The sequence below is a fragment of the Pantherophis guttatus genome, chromosome 2 (genome assembly GCF_059756535.1).
Source record: "Pantherophis guttatus breed Tessera chromosome 2, ASM5975653v1, whole genome shotgun sequence".
NCBI lineage: Eukaryota > Metazoa > Chordata > Lepidosauria > Squamata > Colubridae > Pantherophis > Pantherophis guttatus.
The window spans coordinates 215,464,258-215,491,039 of NC_142064.1; the positions used below are offsets into that span (position 1 = coordinate 215,464,258).

The window sequence follows — 26,782 nt, forward strand, 5'->3', positions numbered from 1 at the left end:
CAAACAGTCACTAAACGAACTGTTGTAAGTCAAGGACTACCTGTATTTTGTTTTCCTCAGGTAAACTGAATAACTTTTGAGCTAGCAAATGAGTTTGAAACTGTTGAGTTGTGTGACTATTGAAACATAATCCTTTTGGAAAGTTGTTCTGGTATCACGTTAAGAGAGTTGCCTGTAGTTTTCCTGGGGTATTGGAGCCGCTACTTTTACAGAATTTTCACTCCTGACAGGGGAGGCCTTCTTCAGTCTGTTGAAGTGCTCTGCTTCCGAGACAGGACCATGCAGGGAGCCCGAGACATTTCCCACAGCATTCTTTTTGAAGTAAAGCTTCCACAGCTGACAAGCAGTTCAGGTAACCCTTCTGAAAGATAAGTGTTTATGATGGATTTTGTTGCTCTTTGTGGAGTGTGGTAGGTGGGGTTATTGGATAATTCCTAAAGAGAGAAGAAATAAAAGTGCTTCTATTTCTGTAAATAAAGGCCTGCTTCAGTCTTAGTTAGCAAAACATCTTTAGAAAAAGATCCGTTTTATCTTAATGCCAATTTTGAGTTTTCTCTGTTCCTGCCAGTTGCCTAAGTTTCTATTATTTCCATCATGTAATGCAACAATTGACAATGTGTTTAATTACTAAAACATTTCTAGCTTCAAATTCATAATTCTGTTTGATTTAATAGCTCCGTCTTTTGTTATGCTATGTTGTCCAAAAAAGGCAATGTGCTGTTTATTCATTTTCATCTGAACTCATCAGTTAGCTCTGTATGCTTCAAGAATACAATTAAGTCATACTTATGTTGTCAATATATAATCTTTTTTTATGACCAAGATAATTATTACATGATGCTAATTATTACATTTAAAATTCAAAAGATCCTAGATCTAAATTAGTCTGTCTTTGACGTGCATTTGCCTATCCTGTCTGATTATCATATAAGATCTTCGAGAGTAACTTCAAAGATGGGGCTAATGGTGACATACAGGATTACCTCTTCCAAAATGGTTTCATTTGAGCAAGCTTTCCGTTTTTCTACATTAAATTTTCTGTGTAAGTTTTTCTTCTTTTGGTGTTGTCCTAATGTGGGTATGTTTTTGCCTCATTTAAAAGAGATGTCGGTTATAGACCTTTGTGTGTGTGTGTGTGTGTGTGCCTTCAAGACAGCCTTGACTTCTTGTGACTGCCTAGTCAAACCTCAGCAGTTTTCTTGTCAATATTTTCAGAAATGGCTTGCCCTTCCTTCTTCCTAGGTCTGAGAGAGAGAGAGTCTGGCCCAAGGTCATACAGCTGTGCCTGAAGCAGGACTAGAATTCACTGTCTCCTAGTGCCTTAAAAGTTGCACTAAATTGACTCTCTAAACTATATACATAGACGTTTGTGTGTGAGAGAGAGAGACAGACAGACAGAGATAAATTAAGATCTGTTGCTTTTATCTTCAATAGCTAGGGAAGTGGAACTCACTAAGAATAATATGGTTGAATGATATCATATTTTTGATTCTTTGATTTTGATTCCCAGTGAGGAGTGTCAGCCAATTAATTTTTAATGAGAAAGCTCTGAATATTTCCTTCACCTAATTTTTTTTTTAAAAAATTGTACTAATAGGAGATAGCTGCATGATGAAAAATACAGATTTCAGATTTAGGGAGACAGTACTGAGATTTAGAGAACAGAAATGTGTATAATGAAGTCTACAGTTATAAACTCTTACTGCTCTTAATACCAAAAGCTTAATTTTTTAATTAACTGGGATATTTTCAATAAAATATCTTGATTGTAGTTGTTGTTAATGATGCTTCAAGTTATTTTAGGCTAGGACAGGGCAACATGTGGCATTTGTTTAGTGCTTAGAACCCTTTCCAGTGATACCATTCGGTTTCAGTGACACAGCTGATGCAGATCAATGCTTTTTATGCCATTTTGCATAGAATCCCTTAAAGCAAAGTTTTTTAAAAGCAAAAAACATTTTGTCTGCATCAGTCCTTGACTTATGATCACAATTGAGCCCAGAATTTATCTTGAGTGAGAAATTAGTTAAGTGAGTATTTCTGTTGCTAAATGAAACATTTGTTAAGTGAGTTTTGCCTCATTTTACGACTTTTCTTGGCACATTTGTCAAGTGAATTACTGCAGTTGTTAAATTAGTAACATGGTTGTTAAGTGAATATGGCTTCCTCATTGACTTTGCTGGTCAGAAGGTCGCAAAAGATGATCCCATGACCCTGGGACATTGCAACCGTCATAAATATGAACTAGTTGTCAAGCATCCGAATGTAAATCGCTTGACAATGGAGATGCTGTAACAGTGTGAAAAATTGTCATAGTCACTTTTTTCAGTGCTGCTGTAACTTTGAATGGTCACTAAATGAACTGTTGTAAGTTGAGGACTACCCATATAACCATAACTGGGACCAGCATTCCCATTTCTAAGCAAGGCAGTTGCTAAATGAATCATGCTTGATTTTACAATTTTTTTTTGCCATAGTTATTAAGCGAATCACTGCAGTCGTTAAATGAATTGCACTGTTGTTAAGCGAATCCAGCTCCTCCCATTCGCCTTTCCTTGCCAGAAGCTGCCTGGGAGGTCGCAAATGTTGAGGACATGACCCCCAGGATACTGCAGTTGTTGTAACTCCATGCTAGTTGCCAAGCACCTTAATTTTGATGACATAACTGTGGGGACACTGTGACCGTCCTAAGTGCAAGGACCGGTCGTAAATCATTTTTTCAGTTCCATGGTAAATATGAATGACCCGCTAAATGGATAGTTGTAAATCAAGGATTACTCGTATCACAGCCCAGCCCACTGAAAGTAATTGCCTTGCCCACTGCGGCAAAGTTATCCAATTGAACAAACTTCCAGCAGCTTCTTTGGATAGGATTGATTGATGGACCTTTGATAACAATTTCAGTAATAACTCCAATAACTCATGTTTGTATTATCAACAACTTGTAGTTATGTAGGATCGGGTTGTTCCCCCCCACCCCTTCCTCTTAGAGAATGGATGCTTTTAAACACAATTCCTCTATCGTTCAACAGATTGTCCCAAAGCTGTTGGATGGGAAAAAAATCCAAAGGGATGTATGGGCCCAAGGATGGTGAATCTAAGTGAATGCATGGACCCCAAAAGGTATATATCATTATGTCTTGATAAAATTAGTTTGTACTCTAGTTGATACGATGCACTATTAGAAGTATGGATACATCATATTGCTAAAAAGAAAATTGATTCATAATTTCCTTTTGTCGTGGAGCATTTTCTCCAGTCATATGTTTAGAGTGTTATGCCTTGTTGAGAAATAAAGTCAGGTGACATGTGAATAAAAATTCAAATGTCATGTTAGATACTTGTGGTCTTATTTAAAAACATTTGTTTTTTTTTTTAAAAAAATGTGCTCATTCTCTTGTTTCTGTTATGACAGTTCTGCAGAAAAAATCCTTACATTGGAGCAAAAATGTTGTAAATAATCTAATGTGACAGTGCATATACTTTCATGTATACATCCGCTTAGAAAAACTAGCTATGAATTTGACAGCTAATTTCACTGTAGAGCACTGGTGTAATATTAATATTTTGGCATGAACCTTTAAAAATACAGAGGAATTAGTAACTATGGATTCCTTAATTGATAATATTCCTTTGAGTAGATATTTGGATTAATATGTAGCCCTTATACTTTGAATTTTTACTTTTAAGAGGAAGTATTTGCCTGGGAGTCCCGAATACCAATGTGAATATTATTATTTAGCTGGGAGTGTTAAAGTAAATTATGCATTGAGTTTTTCTGTTTGGAAATAAAACTTTTTCATTTAATATAACATTTTTAAAAAAATTCATATTCAGGCTAGCAGAGTCATCTGTGGATCTTAACCTTAAATTGATGTGCTGGCGGTTAGTACCTACTCTTGATCTGGAGAAAGTTGTATCTGCAAAGTGTCTTCTTCTCGGAGCTGGTACACTGGGTTGCAATGTAGCCAGAACTCTGATGGCAAGTACTAAAGATTATCTGCTGTTCCTAATATTTCTCAATTTTGAAGGAACTCTAATGTTTTTAATATTTCCCTGATTTGAAGGAAAAATTTGTATATGTAAGCTGATGTTTCTCTAGTGTACTAAATTGTATAACTTAGTGTGAGTCTTAAATAAAGCATCAGAATGAGAGAACTATAACACACTAGAACAGTTGTATAAATGTATAGTTGTTATTGTCGTTCCACTACTTTATTTTATATCATAATATTATAATTTTTACAGTTGCAATATCAATCTACTTGTAAATTTTAGTGAAACAGAGTTAGCTATTAATTATTTTTAATAATCATTTTGTAGTTTTCTATACTAATGTCTATGGTGTACCATTCTCATTTTTTATAATTTTAAATCTTACAGCTTTAATGATGTTGGCATCATGACTTTAGTATAATACTGTATAGCATAATATAGATAGTCCTCAACTTACAACCACAATTGAACCCAAAATTTCTACGCTAAGCAAGACAGTTGTTAAGTGAGTTTTGCTCCGTTTTGCAACCTTTCTTGCCACATTTAAGTGAATCACTACAGTTGTTAAGTTGTTAACATGGTTATTAAGTGATTCTGGCTTCTCGATTGACTTTGCTTTTCAGAAGGTTGTAAAAGTTGATTATATGACCCCAGGACACTGCAACTATCATAAATATATGCCATTTGCCAAGTGTCTGAATTTTAGATCATAAAAATCATGGTTGTAAATGTGAAAAATGGTCATAAGTCATTTTTTTCAGTGCCATTGTAACTTCAGACGGTTACTAATCAAAAGATTGAAAGTCAAGGTCTACCTGTAATTTTAATGATATTGGCAGCATGATTTTAAAATGTAAGTAACCTAAATTTTTCACATACTATATAGGTTGAGTTTCTATCACAACGGATGACTATGATTTTATTATTGAATGTCTATGGAGATTGTCAGTCATCCAGGACATGGTTGTCCCAAAAGTGCTTTTTTAAGAGGCAACTGGACTTTCTGGTTTTTCTTTGAAGACATTTCACTTTTCATCCAAGATACTTCTTGGAGCAAAATGTCTTCAAAAAAACCCCAGAAAGTCCAGTTGCCTCTTGAAAAAGCACCTTGGTCAGCCATGACCTGGATGACTGACAATCTCCATAGTTTATCATTGAATGTTACAGTGTTGTTTTGGTTGAAGACCAGGATGAAAAGACACACTTAATTCTGTGTTACTTTGTTTGCAGTAGATTTTTAGCATATTGATTTTGACAATATGAGACTAAATTCCTTTCAGAGTTGCCAACAATTGAAAGAAGTGCCCTGAAACCCATCTGGTCTCCTTTTATATGTTTTTTGGTTCATACAGTCATTGTCAAAGCAATATAACTTCAGTTTTACCTTGTCTGCTGTCATTAGAAGCAATATTACATGAGAAGCCTTCAATCATGAGGGTACAAACAATGCTGATATCAATAGCCCAGATAGATGAAGAAAGGAATTGTGATTAATTTGGCCAATTGTGTTTCAGATACTCCTTAGCAGCATATAAATGATACAAGAAGTTGAGTCTTTTCTTAAATGAGGAAGGCAGCATGACAACATATTCTTCTTCACACCTGATATCCTGATTTCTTACTCTTCTCAGGATTCTCAGTCTTGAAAATAGCCAGGGTTCATGAGTAAGTTACACATTTTTCAGGATTTAAATAATTAATTATGTTGGGTATCTTTTTTTTTCAGGGATGGGGAGTCAGGAAGATTACATTTGTGGACAATGCAAATATCTCTTATTCAAACCCTGTGCGTCAACCACTCTATGAATTTGAAGATTGCCTTGGGGGTGGAAAGTCCAAAGCAGTTGCAGCAGCAGAGAGACTTCAAAAAATATTCCCTGGAGTGGTGAGTAAATGAATTTAATGATCAAACCTCATACGTGCTTGAACCAAAGCCAAAGATTACTCTTATGTTTGTTCTTCAAAAAAGAACTAAACCACAAGAAATAATTGCTGTGCTTTAATGACTGACAGATTTTTACAGTAAAGAGAAATTGCATTTAAAGTTGCATCTTGAAAACCTAAAACAAAAATGAGGTGTAGAAGCAGATTTATTTTGGAACTGGTCATAAATCAGCTGTTTACCTTTTTGCTCAAGGGTGAGATAAAGTAAACATGAAAGAATAACGATGATGATAATAACAAAAAGAAGAACAGTGTTCCTTATTTAATGTCTGAGACCAAGTAAGAATTAATACAGTCCAGTAAAATAAAATAATATAGATACATGCATCTGATAAAAAAATAAAATGAAATACCAGTAAAACAAAAATGGAAAAATAATATAGTAGGAAATGGCGATAGCAGTTGTGCAGAACTAAGCTGCAATCTTGCAAGGATTGCTTGTAAAAAATCAGTTGAACATCAGCATTTTTGCTAGCAAACATGATATATCTGAGATATACTAAAACACTTTTGGGAAATTGGTTATTCCGTAATGAGGGAGAAAGATGAAAATGGTAAAAAGATGACTTTATGTGCCACCGTTTCCATTTTCTTTGTATTAGCTTCTCAATAAGGTTAATTTTCTTGATGTAATCAGTTTATCAAAGTAATATAAGGTAAATTGTTACCTTTTTCTACTTACGACAGCTATACGTAGGTTAATAATGATTTGGTTTGAATGCTTCACGAGGTAGATGCTGCTCAGTTCATTAATACAGTTCATGCATGGATCTTGTAATTAAAATGCGTAGAGTAAAATGTTGCTAATTTTGAAGAAAGCTGATGCATGCTGTACATCAAAAGTACTGTATCTAACCTTGGCAACTTTAAGATCTGTGGACTTCGAATCCCAGAATTCTCCAGCCAGCCATGCTGGAGTTAAAATCCGCAGGTCTTAAAGTTGCCAAGGTTGGACATCCCTGCTATACAGGGAGTAATGAATGTGAGGGGTTTCCTGCAAGGAGAAGTCCTTATCTCTTCCGTGCAGGAGGAGACTTTAGCAAAGAGTTAAGTTGACAGGCAGGAGTTGCAGTAGGAAGGTGAACTTGGGAAAACATGCAGCAAAGAAAGCTGATAGAAATAGAAGCGTGAATCTTTGAATGCTTTGGTGACATAGATTGAGAGTGCCATGCAGAGTTTGGTTTTCAGGATTCCTTTTCAATGAGCATCTTCCACAAATGCCAGTTGAGTGTAAGCATCTTGACTTAATGAAAACATGACATCATTTTATGCTACTGTTAGATTGTTGTATTGACTGAATTTGGAAACTTTTTTTCTTATGCCATCTGTTGGCCCGGAAGCTCCAGGGCTTGCTTTCTTAACTGTATATTTTATGTGTTCTTCAACAATTCTGGGCTGTGTTTCAGGTTGTGTCATCTTTCTCTTTAATATACCGTCTGTTTTAACATCAGAACATTAAAATGTTTTAGTTTCTGAAATAATATGCTACTTGCATATGCAGTTCATATCAAGAAAATAATTAGAAGTGCATGTTTATATATGCCTTTTTAAAATATTATTTTTCAGGAACATCACATTTTCACCATATTTTTGCCGCTATTCTATGTCGGCTAAAAAAAAAAAGAATTATCTCTATCAATAAGCGGGAAAAATACGTATTTTCTACAATTATAGTTTTCGTTCTAGGTATCTAAGTTGAATCCAGAAAAAAGTGATACTGATTATTAATTCAAGCTTTTGGGATTGGTAGAGAACAGTACCCTCTTCTGCATTGCTATGTGAAATCATCCTTCCTTGTTTTCTTTTTGAAAGAGAGAAATAAAGACTTGATCAGCAATTATTAAGTAGAGATTAAATAGAAATATCTTTTCTTTGCTTCAGTACTTTATTAGTGTTACTTGCAGGAAGTGAGAAATTCTCCATATATGTTTATGGGAAGGCAGATGAATCTGAAATCATTTTATGTTCTGTAGTAAGTATATGCTGGATGATGAGCTACCTTGCAGTCCATGCAAAATGGCTGCAGAGAGGAAGGACGGAGGGAAGGATAGATACCTGTGGTACTAGCATACTTATTGTCTGCACAATCCAACATTAACACACTTTTCCTGTAGCTACAATTCCTATTGTACAATGGGAAAATGTGATACCCTTATAATGGGGACTATATCAAAGGACAGCAGTATCTGGGCAGATTAATAACAGGCTGGAAGAACTAAAGCCTTTAAAGTGAATGGGAATGTTTACATTGTGAGAGGTTTGTTTGTTTTGGCAAGGCATAGTCAATTGTGCATTATCTCTTCATAAGGCAGGTGTGCAGCTCAAGGAACAGTTACAATTCAACTTTTCCATTAGTATAAGACCTCAAGTATTGTTTCTATTTCTTTTTCCAAAAAGTGATCTCTATTTCCGTTTATACTGTTTAACCAGTGCCTTAGTCTGCTACAACTGGAGTGTTTTCTGTAATTAGAACAGCTGCTTAAGATTGAAGTGCACATGACTCAAACTCAACAATGATTCCAAATGTGGCTGAGATACCACTTATTGTCTCAATTGTCTGCAATAATTATTCTGTCTTAAAAAAAAAAAAAAGTGGGATGGAAAGAGTTTTGAGGGTGCTGCATATTTTTGTCTTGGCCTTCAAAAGCCTTTTGCTTGCTTTGTGATGAGTTCTCCTTTGTTGTGTTCCTTTTAGAAAGCTGAAGGTTTTAACATGAGCATCCCAATGCCAGGTCACCCTGTGAATTTTTCTGAAACAACTTTGCAGCAAGCGCAAAAGGATGTGGCTCAGCTGGAAAAGCTGATTGATGGCCATGATGTCATCTTTTTGCTAATGGACACTAGGGAAAGTCGATGGCTTCCTGCTGTCATCTCAGCCAGCAAGAGAAAGGTATTGCATGTACATTTCCCACAGGCAGTTTTAAAACGGGAGGGGATGGGTTGGCAATGGCTTTTTGAAAACATTTTCACTAAGCATACAGAACAGTGTTTCTCAATCTTGGCAACTTGAAGATGTAGGGATTCCTCTCATAAACTTCTTCAGTCAGCATACTGACCAGGGAATTCTGGGAGTTGAAGTCCACATATCTTCAAGTGGTCAAGGAAGGAAAACACCGTTATAGAGTTTATTTTTTATATTTACTGGCATACAGTATTCTTCATTGAAGTTTAGTCCGAAGATTAGGTTGATGAATTTAAGACAAGTAATTGAGGGATGAGGTTGAAAACTTTAATTCCATTCCTTATTTCCATGTATATTGAAAGTTTAGAAAGAACGACTAAAAGTGCTATTTTTCGATGTTTTTTTCAGAAAGACTATTAATATTTTTTGAATATTTTGAAAAAAATAATTGTTTTAATATTTTTTTAATTTGATGCTTTTTATCATAAATATTTGTAAAGCATATGAATCCCATTCAGCAATAAATATGGAATCACTTTATAATTTTAACACTGAAATGCATATTCTGCTATTCTAGGTTTTTGGCCTCTGCTTTTGAGCAGTTCCTCGTATCTGAACTGTAAAAACCTACAGAGCCATGGAACTGTAAAGTAAGAAGAGGCCTTGAAATTTTGTAATCCAACCCCTGCTCAAGGGAGGAATCCTCAAACCACCCAGACAAATGACTGCCCAACCTTTGTTTGAAAACCTTTAATAATGGAGAGCTCAGCATTCCACATATCAGGCAGTTCCGTTGCTTAATGTTTATTGTGATCAAGAATTTCCTTATTTTGAATTTGGGCCTTTCTTTCTGTAGCTTCCACTACTCCTCAGTGAACACATGATAAAGAAGCTATCTGACTTGAAAGATAAGCTTTACTTGTGTAATCTTGGCTGCTCATTTGTATTTTTTAACATTTTGCTTATTGTATATGCTTAAATTTGAACATCACTTTCTTTGCTTTTCAATATTTGCACAGCTGGTCATCAATGCTGCTTTGGGATTTGACACATTTGTCGTGATGAGACATGGGCTAAAGAAACCAAAGAATCATGAAATTGGAGATTCCCCATGCAATAATTCTGGCTCAGTCGATCTTTTAGGATCATCACTTTTTTCAAATATTCCCGGCTATAAACTTGGTTGCTACTTCTGCAATGATGTAGTTGCACCAGGAGATGTAAGTAGAGCTTAAGCCAATTGATAGGACTGTTCTTTGATTCCCCCCCCCCCTTTCTCTGTATTAGTATAATAGTGAGAAAAATCTGGTTAAGATTTTTGCCACTACAGGAAGACTTCTACAGATATGGTTCAGAGGTGACTTAAAAAAAGTCGCCACTGCCATTACCTCCTTAATGCCACCATAATGACATAAGAAAAGTATTCTAGAAAGCTGCATATATCTAAAGAAAGGAAGGGATTGAAAGCCTTTTAGCAATTCCAACTCTTCTTCTTAGTTCCAAACTAAGTAACATCATCAGTCTGTTTGAGTAATGAAATGTCAGTTTGGGTAATGAAACACCGAAAGAAAACAAGCTCAAAGAGCATCAAGGACCCCTCATATCAACTCTGAGCTACAAATATTCTCCTTTATTATTGGGATTATTAGCAGGTAATTGGAAAGAGAACCGTAAATCACTATTCTGTATTTTATTTTTAAGAAAAGGTGTAGAGAGGAAAAAAAAACTAATATGTCCTCATCCTTTGCAGTCTACCAGGGATCGGACACTGGATCAACAGTGTACGGTCAGTCGACCAGGATTAGCCATGATAGCAGGAGCACTTGCTGTCGAATTAATGGTATCCATTTTGCAACATCCAGAAGGGTAAGCCATCATTGTGGAAAAGAAAGTAACATTTTAAAATGTTTATTTTATTGCACCGGTTCTTTCTTGAAAACATTGCCCTTCTGAAGATCAGTCAAATAATGTTGATTTGGATTTTATTTCATGTTTTACTTTGTCAAAACATGATGAATGTCAAGCTCTTCTGTACAGAAAGTTATGTCTCTTTCTCTCCTCCTCCTTTTTGTTAGAGGCTATGCAGTTGCAAGCAGTAGTGATGACAGAATGAATGAACCTCCCACCTCTCTTGGGCTTGTGCCTCATCAGGTTAGTAAATTGGAAAGGAATACAACTGTGAAAGTATCCCTGAAATCAAGTGGCCTTATAAACCCCTGCAATGAGCAGCCCTCTAGTAGTAAAAAAATAGAGAAATGGTTGAAAAACTATAGACAATGTGATTCATGGCTTCAGGTTAAGTATTCAGAATGACATAAATTGAGAGGAGAAATCAATTTAAATTTAAGAACAGATGGAGGTGTATTCCAAATGTTAGCCATTAAATAGAGGTCAGCTTTGTACTAAGGTCACAAGTAATGGATAGGCATTTGAAAATACCCATTACCTTTAATTTTGTCTCAGAGACCAGTTTCTAATTTCATTCTAAACCAAGGCTTGATAAGGAGCCCTTTTCCTGTTGCTTTTGGAATATATTTTAAAAAATAAGCCAGTTTCAAAGCTTAGTTAAGGCTGGCTTCTGAGTCTGGCTTACTTACAATATTTAATTGTGCTTTTTCACTGATAGGAAACTTAAAGATCCTGGTTTGGGTTTTCACTTGAACAAAAATGTAGAGTCCGAGGCACAGCGAGCATTTGAAGTTCCAACAGCCCCTCACCCATTGTTGCTTGGTAATACAGCCATCTTTACAGCTATTTGCCATGTCCCGTAACCACATGACCACATTTTTGCTGAAAACCAGCATTTATTTTCAGTTTTCAGCAAAATAGCCCCCATAGTGAAACATTGGTTTGCTTAACAACTGCTGTAAAAAATAGATGTAAAATCAGGTCAGGTACGTGACCAACCCACTTTACAACCTTCACAATTTATGACCCGAATGCCCGGACTCCATTATAGTTGTAAATCAAGGACTAACTGTATTTAGTAGTTAATTCTTCCTCCTGCATCATCAAGCACACTGCTTATTCACATCCTACTCCTCTTGATGTTTGAAAGCATGATTGGTTTACTTCAGAACTTTGTGGGCATTTTAATTGTTTTTTCCTTAACTATTTTACTCAACAACATAAATTGTTGTTTACTTGTTAAAGTTTTGAAAACGATGTTTTTGCTTTGTTGCACAAGGAAATGAAATTAAGTTGGTCCTGATGCTTTTCCCCTTGTAAAAAATTCTGATCAGTAAAAATAATGTCATTTTTGTTGCAAAAATCACTTGCAAAATGAAGTTTAACTACATTACAAAATCTCATCCTGTATAGTCACTCCTCCCCCCTACACATTTGTGTCAACAACTGGTTTCCTGTTAGCTAAGAAGATGTAATGCTATCCAAGTTCTCTTTGTAGATAACATATCCGTTTAGGATTAATGCTGGGGGGCAGGCAGACAGACAGTCCTTGGTTCTTGGTCCTTGTTTTTCTTGCTTGTATGAATTAAGAGAAATAGAGATGGTGCACTATAATCTAATTTACTTTCATCTTTCTCTTCTTCATATCTATATTTTATTCTTATTGTTTAAAGTCTCCTGCTGTGCATCAGAATCTTACTATCTAAAAGTCAGCAAGTTTCCAATTTAAATACAAATGCACAGCGCCATAATTTTTTTTTAAAAAAATAGGTCCCTGTCCCTTAGCATTTCCTAATGTTAATTTTTGTGAGTTGATTTTGGCGCAGTTATTTTACATTCTTTGATTGTCACAGCATGACCTTCTCTGTCACACAGTGGCTGCCATGCTCTCCCACTAAGGAAAGCAGGAAAAGGACAGCATACCTTACTTAAGCAACCTGAGATTCTAAATAAATTGATGGTATGTTTATTATTAGAAAGTTACAGTCCCTGATGTGCTTAGCAGTCAACCTAAGTCATTTATAACTTAGTTGGTGTTATTTTTGAGCAAGCATAATATAACTGTTTGATAATTGTGAGAGGGCTTTAGCAATAGCAACAGCACTTAGACTTATATACTGCTTCACAGTGCTTTACAGCCCTCTTTAAGCGGTTTTACAGCGTCAGCATATTGCCCCCAACAATTTGGGTCCTCATTTTACTGACCTTGGAAGGATGGAAGGCTGAGTCAACCTTGAGCCGGGTGAGATTTGAATTGCCAAAATGCAGGCAGGCAGCAGAAGTAGCCTGCAGTACTGCACTCTAACCACTGCACCATCAAGGCTTTATCCATCCCTAAGTATCAATTTTAGCTTACAGAGGATCCTGGGCTAAAATATATTTGACTGAGTTGTGTAACTCATTTTACTCTACATTCCAAACCACTGGCTTTAGTTATTCTTGACATCCCGCATATATTTAGCCTGGATACAAACCTGGTGTCTTATGATCACCATTGGAAATCTTCCCAGCTACCCTCTGACAAGCAATCAATGGGGGAAGCCAGAATCAGTAGAATGATTTGCTTAATGATCTTGTCAAAAAAAGATGGAGGGGGGGGGTGTTTCCTAAAATTGAATGCAATGCACTTAACCGTCGGATTGCTTAATGACAGAAGTTCCAATCCCAATTGTGTTCATAGGTCGAGGACTAATTAGATGGCTATTCACCTCGCATGGTTGCAGCTGTGGGCAATAGATATTCCAAAAATCAAAAGAAGACCCAAATTGTAATTAAATCCAACAGTACCAACAAGAGCAGAGCCAAAATCAGCATAGCCATAGCTCAGAGAAATGCTGTAGAAATGCTGTTCATAATTAATGAGTCTTCATAGTTTATAGGGGAAGTAAGAACAAAGTTAAAAAATGTACAGAGGTCATACCATAAAAGTTGAGATGGTGATCACAACCATATGATCAAACTCCCGACTCTTTTTTGCAAGCCCTGTACGGGTAAAACTTGTGTCATGTATTTATGGCCACCTTTTTGACACCTCAATCCCCCCCCCACCCCCGATATGGCTACCGAGGAGAAAGGAATTGCTTGATTGATGCTTCTATTTTACCCATTCAGACTGGAATAAAAAGATTGAATCCTTTATTGGGCAACAAAATTGTATCATCATATTAAATTGGAGGACCTGAAACTGATAGTTCTGTAATATTTAGAATTGGCTAGCTTTGAACAGCAGGAAAGGAAGCTTCCTTTTTCTCTGAGAATTAACCATGTGGGTACATAGTAACAGCATTTTCCCTTACTGCTCCTTCAGCCCCTTTCTGCAAGAGGTTTATACTCCAGGTGGTGCTGTGTATCTGTCTACAGAGAAATCACACTACATGCAATCATCCGACCTGAATAACCAAGCCCTCAGTTTCTGTAGAAAAGGCCTTCTTTCATCATCAGATCTGTACAAGTTGTCTGCATTTTCTGAATTACATGGGACCTGAGAAATTTAGCCAGGGTAATACTGCTGATTTCAAAATGCTGCTATATATCCCTTGTCTTGGCAGATCCGAGGTTTTTTATCAAGATTTGATAATGTTCTTCCTGTCAGTCTGGCGTTTGACAAGTGTACTGCCTGTTCACCCAAGGTAACTTTTGTATCTGTGTACATGCTCTCTCTCTCTCTGTGTATGTGTGTGTGTGTATATGTGTGTACAGAAGAAAATGTTCTGTAACAAACAATTATTTTTATTGTTTCCCGTATGCTTGTTTTTGTGTACAATTTTGCATGCAAACTTTAGAGGTTTAGATGATGATTTTGAGATGTGAATTTCCTCAGACATGAATACTCATCTATCCTTTTTAGCAAATACAATTTTAGATATTTTTGGTTCAAATATTAAAATTCCAACGCGATTTATGAGCAAACAAGTGCAATATGTTTGTATCGGTACAGAGTGTCTGGAAAGATACTGTCTTTCATCACTTCTAAGTTTTATGCAGAATAAAATAATTCTTGATGCTTTCACTCATAAGTTCCCTGAAGATGGACTCCAGCACGAGTCTGAAAGCTCAGACAAAACCTCTCGTCCCAGTGACCGATTCAGATTGGATCCTGATCTAATGTGTTCAGAGAAATATTTGACATATTCACACAATCTCCTAGAAGAAGGTTTTCCAAAGTGTCCATTGTAACAAAACCTCATTCTAAACTCAGATGCCGTGAATGTATTGATTATGCCTCCTCTGACTTAAAAGTCCCACTTGATAATATATCTTCCTCTTCCCCTTTCCTTCAGTTGCCTGGTACTGCTTGTAGTTAAGACAGTTGTTCTTTTGTGGATAGATTACTGCACTTCCATATTAGTGGGTATTCAACTGTGCAAAAAGTATCACTCGGGTAAAGGTAGACATGAATAGGAAGAATCCATTCCATAACATTTTCCTTCCTTCCTTCCTTGCTGATGAAAGAAGGAGTGGTCATGTGGGCTCCTTCTCATCAACTTTAGGTAGTCCTCAACTTACAACCATTTGTTTATTGATCATTCAGAGTTACAACAGCCCTGAAAAAAAGTGACTTACGACCATTTTTCACACTTTTGCAGGATCCCCATAGTCACACGAACAAAACTGGATTGTATTTATGACGATTGCACTATTCATGTGATCACTTTTGCAACCTTCTGACAAGCAAAATCAATGGGGAAGCCAGATTCACTTAACAACCATGTTACTAACTTAACAACTACAGTGATTTGCTTAACATCTGTGGCAAGAAAGATCATAAAATCAGGCAAAACTCACCTTGACATATTTTCTAACCTTTATCACACATAGGAAGGGAGCTTCATATACCGATTAGAGATAGTGGAAGATGCCTTAAATGGCCGGACTTGAGAGCAGAGCTAGACAGACTCTAAAACCCTCTGTACTATCATGGCATGTCAGACAATTACAACAGGTGTATTCTTTAGAGCAGGAAGAGCCTTCTATATTTCATTTCAGCACCAAAGATTTATCATATTTGTCACATTTGTAATGTGATTATCCTTTGGTTAGCCTTTCAAAACAATAACAACAAAATCAAACTGAACAACCACCCTCCCTATTTGATTTTGATCTTTTGTTTTTAGTGTGTGGGGAGTCCACAGAGAAAACATTGACAGATTATTAAAATCCTTTGTATCATATTAGGTAAGGAGGCAATCTGTGAACCAAATAGTTTAATATAATCTTACTGCATCTATGAACACATACTACTCTGAAAATTAATTGCCTTTAAGTTAAATTACACATCGTAACTTAGAGGGGCTTAAGGTCGGCTAGGAGAAATTCAGTTTTCGTTCTTCTGCAACCAGAACAAAATTTACATGAATACACTACAGATTGATTTCCTTTATAAGTTTTACACAATTTAATAGATCCTGAAGAAATCACATAAAATACATCTAATCAGGACATCCAAATTAATTGGTTAGAGTTTGAATTTCTTCCATAGAAATTTCTCCACTCATCTACTAAAAATTCCTCTGGTGAAATGTGTTGTAGATCAAAGAGCAGCAGGATTAGAAGTGAGAATTAGGTAGGTTAAAAAAAAAACCCATAGATTTAAGTTATGTTGAAGTGTAATGATAGTTTACTACTTTTAATATGTTTACTTCCCATTGTGACACATTATGAATATATTTAGGGTCAACTTGGGGATGTAGCATACACATTGCTAAATCCAAAATTTAGGCACAGGGCACTGTTTCAAAGGAGTAAATGCCTGAATATCTATGGATAGTTGAAAGAATTTAAATAGTCATGGAGGATGATAATTTACTCAATTTTATCACAAAGGGGACTATGATCCAATTCCTATCTTGCAGAGTTAGAAATACAGTTTCCTTTTTGTATTGATGGTAAGGGGTGGGTAGAGAAATTAAGGGAGAAAACAGAAGTGGTCTTCAGTTATGGTCCACATCATCTCCAGGAAGTAACATGTCTTTGGATATTGCTTTCTGAAGAACAATAGTTGCAAAGAACTTTGGGCAGCTTAGCCTGTTTTTAGGCTTCCCACAATCATTCATTGGCCAGTGAGGAAAACAACCTGCTAAAATGGTCTTTTGTCTGATACAGCAGGACTCTTGGTATTTGTTAAATTGTTATTTTCCCAGATTATTCCTCTCTAAGGAGTATCATGCTCATTGTGCCCTAATTTTCAAGCATGCTGATTACTAATGTGTACACATTGCTAAAAAAAAAATCAGGTATTCCTGATTTTGACTTATATGTCATCATCCATGGTGTGAACATCTTTTTTCTGCTTCAAGTATGGTGGAAACATTGGGAAGAAAGGACAGACAGAAGTGACTTTTTTTTCTTATTACTGTGGTGTTTTTAAAAGAGTTCTGTTTTACATAAATAAGTTCCTTTTTTAAAATAAAATATGACTTGAGCTTTGACAGCTACATTACTCCATAGTGATCATTTTTCATGTAATAATATTAAATTACTTTTATGCTGAAACGGTTGGCTCAGGGGTACGCATATTTTTTTACAGTAGAAACATAACAGTTATTTACATGCCCTGCTCCAGTTTGTAGCATAAAATCTGTACTGTTTCAAAGCATTGAGATTTCTGATACAAACAATGATGAATTTAGTAATCTGTTTATCTGGATTCTCTGTGGATTCCTCCACCCCATCTCATCCCTGTAATGCATTTGTCACAGTTTCACCCTAATTATTTTCAGTATTTATGCCTGAAAGGTCTTTAGTCTTTGAAACTAGATGTTAAGCTTCAAACTTCTCGGAGCAGATGGGTTTCTAACCTTTGGAGGGAGCCATTGAGGAATTATGAAATGGCTCCTATAAGAAACCAAGTTCTTAATTTTAGTTTGACAGTAGCCTTCCATAGTTGCCATGCTCATTAGATGTTATATCACATTGAATGGAATGTCAGGCAGCTGTCTTCCAGATTACTGATCCTGTTCACTATAGTAAACTCTGGATTCAATTTGATAGAAAGAACTGGATCCCATAGCTACTTAACCTCATTAACATACAAGAAAGACTGAAAAGTTGACTAGTGAAAAGACAGCACGAAGTTTCATCTAGTATCATGCATTTAATTATAGGGAATGGTTTGTGAGTTTCAATTTATTCCTACAGGAACATAGAAAGGAAGCAGGTGGCCTCTCTTGGCCCTTGGCAAGCTGCCTACCCACCTGGGAAGCCAACATTTTTACAAAGCTACAGTTTCTAGCATCATATTTATTTGTAAAGATGCCTTTATGGTTCATGTAGTTCTGATAGACATATTTTGCACACAAAAAAATCTGGATGGCTCCAAACATGTTAGTTTTTCATTAAAGTTCTAAACACTTGGCTGTTTCGTTGGTCATTTGGGCCAAGAGACTATGGGATATGATGTAATGATAGAAATTTATTTATTTAATATATTTATATAGCCACCCATTTTATATCAAACTCTGGACAGCTCCCAATCAACAATTAAAAACAAGAGATTGGCTACAATAACAAAACATTGCAAAACTGCCTATGCTGTACCTCCTTTTCGCTTCTAAATACTCAAGTGAATTAGAAAGGTATCTGCCTGAGCCACTGTCGAATGCTATATTTTTTCTCAAAAAAAAAATCAGCCCCTCTTGTCTAGGTAACAATTTTTGCATACTTCCATCAGTCATTTTTCTTACTGTCTGTACTTTCTTAAGAAATAAGCTCAACTTCCCAGATAGAGTAATGGTAGTAGAAACCATTCTAGGGTAAAAGAAGCATGTAACAAGCACCCTCACTTATACATGACTAATCTGTGTTCAATGTGCGTTCTTTGACTGGACATACCAGTCTCCGCAGTCTCTTTCTGAAGGCTCTCACAATCACATCTTAAAATGCCTAATGCACTCCCTGGCATGGCCCAATCCACTTTCTCCACACCCCATTAATCTTTAGATGCTAGAAGGAATGCTGGGTCACCTGAGATTGCCAGTTCATAGATACACATTCAAAGAAGAGTTAGCCTTTTTATTGGCCCTAGTAATTATTTTGTCTCTTTGGATTTACATTGATATGTCTCATTCTGGTTTCCTGTTAGTAATTTGGATTTGCAACCAAGAGTCCCCTAAAGAATGTATTTCAGAAAATCTGCAAAGACTTCTTACTTGAATTGTCCTTTCAGATGCTGTCTCAGTCCAAACCTCAAATTTCATTACATATAAAAAAATTAACCTTTCGTTCCTCACAAAAATTTCCTAGTAGGAATGTCTCCCTTTTTGTTTGCCTTTTTTTTGGGCAGCAGCAGCATTTCCCCTTTCTCTATCACCTGTATGCCAACAATTGAAATGACTTCATTGTTCTCTTTATAAAGCTGACGCTTTTGTTGTTGGCATTCAAACATATTTGGAACTCTTGTTTTAATACAGGCTTGTAATTATATTTATCTTCATTTGCGTCACACACCCATAGCAGAAAAAATGTTCCATGCTCAAAACTCAGCTTCTTATTAAAATTCTTCTGGCTCTAAAGTAAAGATTACTTTATATAAAGTAATAAAGGCAGGATAAAAATTTAATAAATAAAGGACAATTCTGTACGTGTGCTTCTTTAAGTGGTTTATAAAAGTAAATGGAGTTGAAAGACATTTGTTTCATTCAAGGTAGGCCAGTGTTTCAGGTACCTAAAGATTAATCTGAATACTAATTCTGATTTTAAATTTTCTCTCCTATTTCTCAGGGAGGGAGGAGAAGGAAGGGGGAGGGAGGGAGGGCAGATTTATTTTGCTTTTTAAAATGACAGTGAAAAACCATTAGTTAAGCATCTTTTAAAAGTTAAAAGTTTAACAGGATGTTTGCCAGCCCTTTGCTCTTATTTTGGGAGGATTCCTTTTTTTATACAGTGCTCAATTTCAAGGGTCTAGCTCTTACACTTCTAAATACAATACTCTTGTTTCTTGATGTTGGCTTTTACATTTGTGTGCGTGTGTGTGTGTGTAAAAATGTATGTGTGTTGAAATGATTGTCTTTTCAGATTTAACACAGCATGTTCTTCACTGATCCTAGTGATATATAACCAGTATCATAATCCGTCATTTGTTTTGGCAGTCTATTCTGTGGGTTTATCTTTGTTTTCTTCCATAAATTCTTGCCAGTATACCTGTCTGGCAGAAATTGGCCATATTTATTGAATTGGTTCAGCATTACAGAACTCATTTTCAGAAGTAGGAGCCATTTTAATATTTCTTTAACCCCACCAAAATGTTCTTATTGGTCTGAATGTCAGTTTCCCCTTGAATTTACATTTGCTCCCTCAAATTGTAATCTCTCACACCAGATATGATTTTTATTTCCAAAAATCTGTTCCTGAAAAGATTTAGGGAGCTGCAAAGAGAAAGGGAAGTCAGTGAAACCTCCATTTATAAATACAATACACAACAAGACTTTAGATGCCAGCTATTGGTAGCTGCAATTAATAATTGGAAGAATTCTAGCTTGCCTTTTAGCTTGTCAGTAGAGGTTCGACTTGCGGGCAGTCTTCAGAAGCCATCCTATATGAGGCCTGGTGTCTCTTTATCCCTTCTTCTGTACTTCCCCGAATAATGAGAATCTGGTTTTTTTCTTTTGAGATTCACAATGGTGCCGGTGTTACCTAAGTAGGAATCTCTTCTGTGACAGCCCTAAAGACTGATATTTCGCTACCACTACCAAAGGTTTGCATCCTCAGCATTTAATTCCTGTCCGAAATCAGGGCAGATGCAATAAATCTTCTTGCCTTCTCTGTTGTACAGATTTAATGCTTACTTCATGGAAATTTTAGTTGTGTATCTTTTTTAATAATAATTATTCCTACATTCTGACACACACACACCCGCCCTCACTGTGCAGGAAGATTAATGCACAATAGCACAAATTTTGCTGCCACTTAACCAGGGGTTTGGTATTTGGGTTTCAGCATAATTTGCAGCTGCTCGGAATGGCTGTGTTAGCTGGGTCATGGAGGTGCTGTATCTAGCAATGTTGGTTTGTGTTTTGCCTGATTTTCTGTCATCACTGCTTCTTGAAAGATATTTCTCCCCCACAGTTCTACAAATGTACCCAATATGTACAGATAGATGTCAATGTAGATATATATATATATATATATATATATATATATATATATATATATATATGATAAGATGAATGGGGATACCACTGTTTTTCTTTTTTGAGTGGGACGGATGAAGGAAACTCACATTTGTGGATACTCAAGCTTTGGCCAGCTGGGAGGTAATGATACTGAAATTTTGAAAATAGTACGTCAGCAAAAATGTAGATGCGACCTTGCTTATGACACTTTGGATATTAACAGAGAAAGGTAAAGACAATGTAGAATTATACATTCATGCCATTGTGTCTTGGGAAATGGAAGGCTGGTAGTTTAGAAAACCTCTTAAATTGAGAATCCTGTGTTGAGTAAATGAGTAACACATTTTTGCCTTTGAGAACTTAAATTACTAATGCTCTTTCTTTAAAAAAAATCTTTTATGTTCTGAGGTTTTTAAAAGCTTTCAGATGTGTGAATTAGATAGTCATTTATATTATTGGCAAGTATACAGAGATATAAATTACCAGGGTTAAAAACCTGGGGTGGAGAGTTTGATTCTTTTGGCTTTCTCCTGTACCTTCATTTCCACATAACTATGAAGCAATTTGTCACTGAAGGCTTTCTTAGAAAAACTTTGAAGCATAGAGAGAAGAAAATAAATCCCCTTCTTTCCCTTTCTTCTTTTTAAAGCCACAAGTATAGTTCCTTTGATAAACCTTTTTGGGAATATTTAAAGCATCGCATTGTTATGAACATGTAATCTAATTCTCTTTAATTAAAGTTGGAGAAAAAGTTTTAATTTTCAGGCTTTGGAAACCTAGTGTTCAGATCATTAATCTTTAACAAGAAAGTCATTGTTTACAACTTACATATGTCTGCAAGACAATAATAGGATATTTTTTGTGATGTAACTCAATAATTTAGAGAAGAATTATAACTACAAGAAAGAGGAAATCCTACTTTGGGGGTATAGAAGAGAAAGGAAAAAAAAATTGACTGAATATGCAGATCTTTTGAGCAGAAATTGATTTTTACCGGAGAAGTTGAGAATAGCTGTGAAGTTGATGAGACTTTTGTTTGTAATGATGTTCTGAACATAAGAGGTTATTCTATTGTGGTTATACATCTGTATTCCCTCTGTCATTTATCCTTTTATAACCATCAGTTTTTATATAATTATAGTTTTATAATAATCAGTTACAGTGCTAATCAGTTACATTGCAGAGTTGATGTAATGTTCTAATTTTCTCTTCTGTCTGGTTTGAAACAGAAAACTATGTGACAGCTTTAAAGTGAACAGTGCAAGGAGAGGATAAACACTGTCTTAAACCATTAAAGCTGAAGTTGTCATTAAATCTTAATTGGCTTTTATTGTAAGTTTCTTTCTGAATATGGACTTTTGTTTCTTAACTGAAGGCGCTCAAGGACTTCCCAATATGATCCTTTCTTCAGTTCAGTAGTTCACAAAAAGACAGTAGCATTTAGGGTATAGAGATATTTTTTATACAGGTAGTCCTTTACTTATAAACAGTTCATTAAGTGACCATTTGAAGTTACAGCGGCACAGAAAAAAGTGACTTATGACCATTTTCCACACTTACAACTGTTGTAGCATCCCCATGGTCATGTGATTTACATGTGTATATTTGACAACTGACTCACATTTATGACAGTTGCAATATCCCGGAGTCATGTGATCCCCTTTTGTGATCTTTTGACAAGCAAAGTCAATGGGAAACCAGATTCACTTAACAGCTACAGTATGTTGGTAATTTAACAACTGTTAAATTACTTAACAAAAGTGGCAAGAAAAGTCATAAAATGGGGCAACACTCACTTAACAATTTTCTCACGTAACAACATGAATTTTGGGATCCATTATTGTCATAAACTGAGGACTATCTGTATCAAAGTTGGTGCAGCAGAATGTGGTAGATTGAAGGAAAGATCAATAGTAGTTTTAAGACTGATTGAGTAGATGCAGGGGTGATATTGTAATATAATTTTAATCATATTTAATTTGTGTTTCAAATTATTGCATTCTATTCTGATTTCATTCTAGATCGTATTTCACTCTAATTTCATTTTAAATCGGGTTTTATTCCTATTCCAATTTCATTTTAAATTGTTTCTACCAAACTTTTGTAATAATTGTTTCTGGAGCGCTGCACTTTGATATGGCCCAAGGGCTAATCAATAAATAAAGATTGATTGGACTACCTGTATTATAAAATGGCTATTAAAAATGCAATTACAGGCTATTTTAATGAGCAGCACCAGCAAAAAAGTTTGAAAGTCTGCTGTTTTTGTTTTGTTTATTTATATTCCACCTGTAAATAACTCCAGATGCCAAACATAGGTACTGGTAATACTCTTACCTCCTCCTATTTTTCACAGAATAGCAACCCTATGAGGTGAGTTGGGCTGAGAGTGACTGACCCAAAAAAATGAGCTAGCTTTCATGCCTAAAGCGGGATTAGAACTTGCAGTCCCCCTGTTACTAGCCTCGTACCTTAACCACAAAACCACTGATTCTGTTTCGGAACACTTATTTTCTACGTTTTTCTGGTTTGGGTTATATCAAAGCGGATGAATCTGTTTAAATGTTTCCTTACATCCATGGTCTCCTTACTATTTGAAATAAATAGTGTTCAACGCAAACATTTTGTGGTATTACAATATATACATAAAGATGCAATTTGACGTGTTAAAAGTAGAGCAAGTTTCAAGGCTATAATTATCTCAGTTATGGAACAATCTTCTCAAAATTGTTTTCCCTTAGCCATCTTATTTGAACCTGATAAAGTTCAAGCATGCTTTGAGGTAGTTTCTTGGAGGAGGAAGATTGTCTATTTTAAAATCTATGTCTTTGAAATTGGAATAGCTGGCGATTATATAGATTATATTTCATATTTATAAAATCATATTTATGATTTTATTTTCTAAATGTTTATAAATAGTTCAATATAATGTTGAGCAGCAGCATGCAATAAGTGTAAAAATTATTCATACTATATAAAAAGGAAACATGGTCAATTAGTATTTAAGATACAATATTGAAAGTTAAAGTAACAAAAAATATTTTATAATCCCGAGAAAAGAAAACTCAAGCCTGGACATTTGTTCCAAAGAAGAAATTTTGAATACTTTAATGCAAACAAATCCTATAGATTTTTTTCCCCTGAAAAAAATATTTTTTAAAAAATAGGTCTTGCATATTTGGTATAACTAGATGTTTCTGTCACTTTCCTTATGATAACTTTTTGTGTTTATTTTATCTTAGTATAATAAGCATTTACATTTGTTTATTATAAGCTATTGTAATAGGACGCAACTGGCAATCAGAGACCTGCCTGCTGTGTCCAGAGGGAGTCATCTGACTCCTGAGAACCAAGAAGGGAAAAGAAGGAGGTTCTGTCAGGGTTTGATGGAAAGTATCGGTATGGCATTTGTGAAAGAATCGGCTGGAGTCTGGGATGAAGGAGTAACCTCCTTAGAAATTGAGGGGTTTGGTTTTGGTTAGAATTGTGTGAAGGTTTTTTTTTAAATTTTATTTTATCATTTTACCCTGTGTGTTGTATGACGAACCCTATTTACCCTGTTTCCCTTAAAATAAGGCATCCCCTGATAATAAGCCCAATCGGGCTTTTGAGTACATGTGCTAAAATAAGCCATCCCTGAAAATATTTAAATCCATGCGCAGCCGGTCCCTGCCATTTCCTCTGGTTAGGTTAGGGAGACAGAGCTGGAAATCAGGTAAGATGGCAAAAGGAGTCCCATCTTGCTCAATGCGCCCCAAAATAATAAGACCTCCCTGAAAATAAGGCCAAGCGCTTATTTCAGGGTTCAAAAAAATATAAGACAGGGTCTTATTTTTGGAAAAACATGGTAGGTACCTTTAATAAAGTTGATTTTTGTTCAAATACTGGAATGAGCCAATTGCCTTTTAGCATGTGTCTCAGCTTGGCTAAGCTACTGACTATCAATTTTTTGTTTGGTTGTTTGGTTTCCCCTTTGGTGTTTAGCCAGATTCAGGGTAGGGTGAAGATTTTCTCTTCAATCCCCTCCTGCTATGGAAAGGAGAAACTGCTTTGTAGTGAAAGGCTGGTAGCAGCAGGGAGACCTATTTTTTCCAGTCACTGTTCATTCACAGGTGCGGTTACCTCATAACTGAAGTACTTAGAGGTGGGTCTGATTCAACCCTAAGGGCCCACATTTCCTTTATTTCAGCTTCAAAGGGCTTTCTACTGAACCCATGCAAATAAAACGATAAATTTGCAATTAGTTAACTTCAGACACATAATAGATACATTCCAAGTTAATATATATTTTAAAGGAACAATTGTGACTCAAATTAAGGATTCGTAGCTTGTCAATTATTCAGTCTGCCTGTTCTGGTTTTGCAAGCCTGAGCTCATAGCATAAGCAACAGAAGCCTTGATCATTTATATAGATCTGAGTGGGATAAGTATTTATGGAGAAAAATGGTGTGTGTCCTGCCTTGAAATTCAAGAAGGAGGAAAAGAGTTATACATTTTAGGAAACTCAGCTAGGTAGCAGCTCTTAGATTAGCTAGAAAAGCTAAGCAGCTTCAAACCTAGCTAAATGTTAGACAGATGGGAACAAGACTGCAGGCTAGTCAGGTTAGTCAAAAAGCATTCTGGAAGAACTCCCTTCCATATTACTACCATGAAAAGTACATGTCCATGTTGTCACTAAGGATGAAACCACTTGAAAAAGACATTACTTATGAAATACTATTAAAGGATGAACACATTTGTATACGATTATAGTTAATTTACTTATAAAAAGAATAGCCTGATTTTCATTAAAAATAACCTTAAAGCAGGATATAGCAATACAGACCAATGAAACAATATGAAATAGCTCCAATTAAAGGAATCAGCCAAGAACAACAACTGTAATATATTAAATGCTGCAGACTGATGTCAACTATAAGAGTTATTCTCTTTTTCAGTTCTGTTGAATGGTGAGATACCTGTGCTCTTATTGTAATTGTTAATCATTTTGGTATGTTTATTTGAATATGAGCTTACTCTTGAGTGATAGCTTATGGTAAAAGGTTTGCCTAAAATCATAAAAAACAGTGTCTCTTGATGCAATGTATGCAGAATGGTTGTAAATAATTTTTAGATTGCTGTGAAATTGTTTCTGGCATTGTGCGTGGAAATTTCCCAAGTAATTGAGAAACTTTCTAAACTTTAATTTTACTAGTGTAGTCTCTGATGGCACTAATCCTCTTGTGAAATTACTGCCAAATTTGAGAAGTATTTGTTAATATGCAGCTTATTTTCCAGATCTTGCAAAATCAGTTTCATTCCAGTATCTGAAAAGCCATAGTTCAGAGCTTTAAAAAAAGGCAAACAAAATATTCTGAAGCTGAAAAAACTCCCTTAAAAGAAAAATTCTAAATCATTTGAGATACTTACTATAGATTAGTTTCTACATGATATAGAGAATGGATATAGGTATCTTGTCATAATACAAGCATTTATAATCAGAAAAGTCTAAAAACGGATAAAGGGAAATATTAGATAGCACAGTTAACCGTAGAATTTGTTCCGCAAAATGTGATGGTGACACTAAAGTTAACAGGTGGCATGTCACATGCATGGATAGCTGGTTATTGAATTGATCTCCCCTACATGTCACCCAGGTGTCCCAAATTGTCTCTGGACAGCCTTGTGGGGTATGCAGGGGGGAAGGGAAAATCCTCCAGTGGGTTAGTTCTGTTGACCGCAAAATATTGCGGGATATGTTGTTTGTATGTTAGTGTATGGCTCCCTTTTTCATTGATTAACTTTTTAGTAAATCTCTACTTGTGAACCAAAAACTTGTTGCTCCCTAAGGATTTCTCCCATCAGTTTGGCACATTACATGTAATTCTTGCTTACTGTTTGAGGTTGTGATAGCGCTAAATGAGAGGTACTTATAAGAGGTTCC

The 26,782-nt window shown here is 35.7% G+C and overlaps 1 protein-coding gene across 1 annotated transcript in view; it reads left to right on the plus strand.

The window, feature by feature from the left end:
- ATG7 (autophagy related 7) overlaps positions 1–26,782 on the plus strand; it is a 94,783-nt gene that overhangs the window by 14,722 nt on the left and 53,279 nt on the right. Inside the window, exons 8-16 of the mRNA XM_034438287.3 lie at positions 231–352; positions 3,033–3,123; positions 3,838–3,982; positions 5,723–5,881; positions 8,636–8,830; positions 9,862–10,062; positions 10,593–10,708; positions 10,918–10,993; positions 14,299–14,379. Coding sequence (XP_034294178.2) covers positions 231–352; positions 3,033–3,123; positions 3,838–3,982; positions 5,723–5,881; positions 8,636–8,830; positions 9,862–10,062; positions 10,593–10,708; positions 10,918–10,993; positions 14,299–14,379 — 1,186 coding nt within the window. The remainder of the gene's footprint in view (positions 1–230; positions 353–3,032; positions 3,124–3,837; positions 3,983–5,722; positions 5,882–8,635; positions 8,831–9,861; positions 10,063–10,592; positions 10,709–10,917; positions 10,994–14,298; positions 14,380–26,782) is intronic.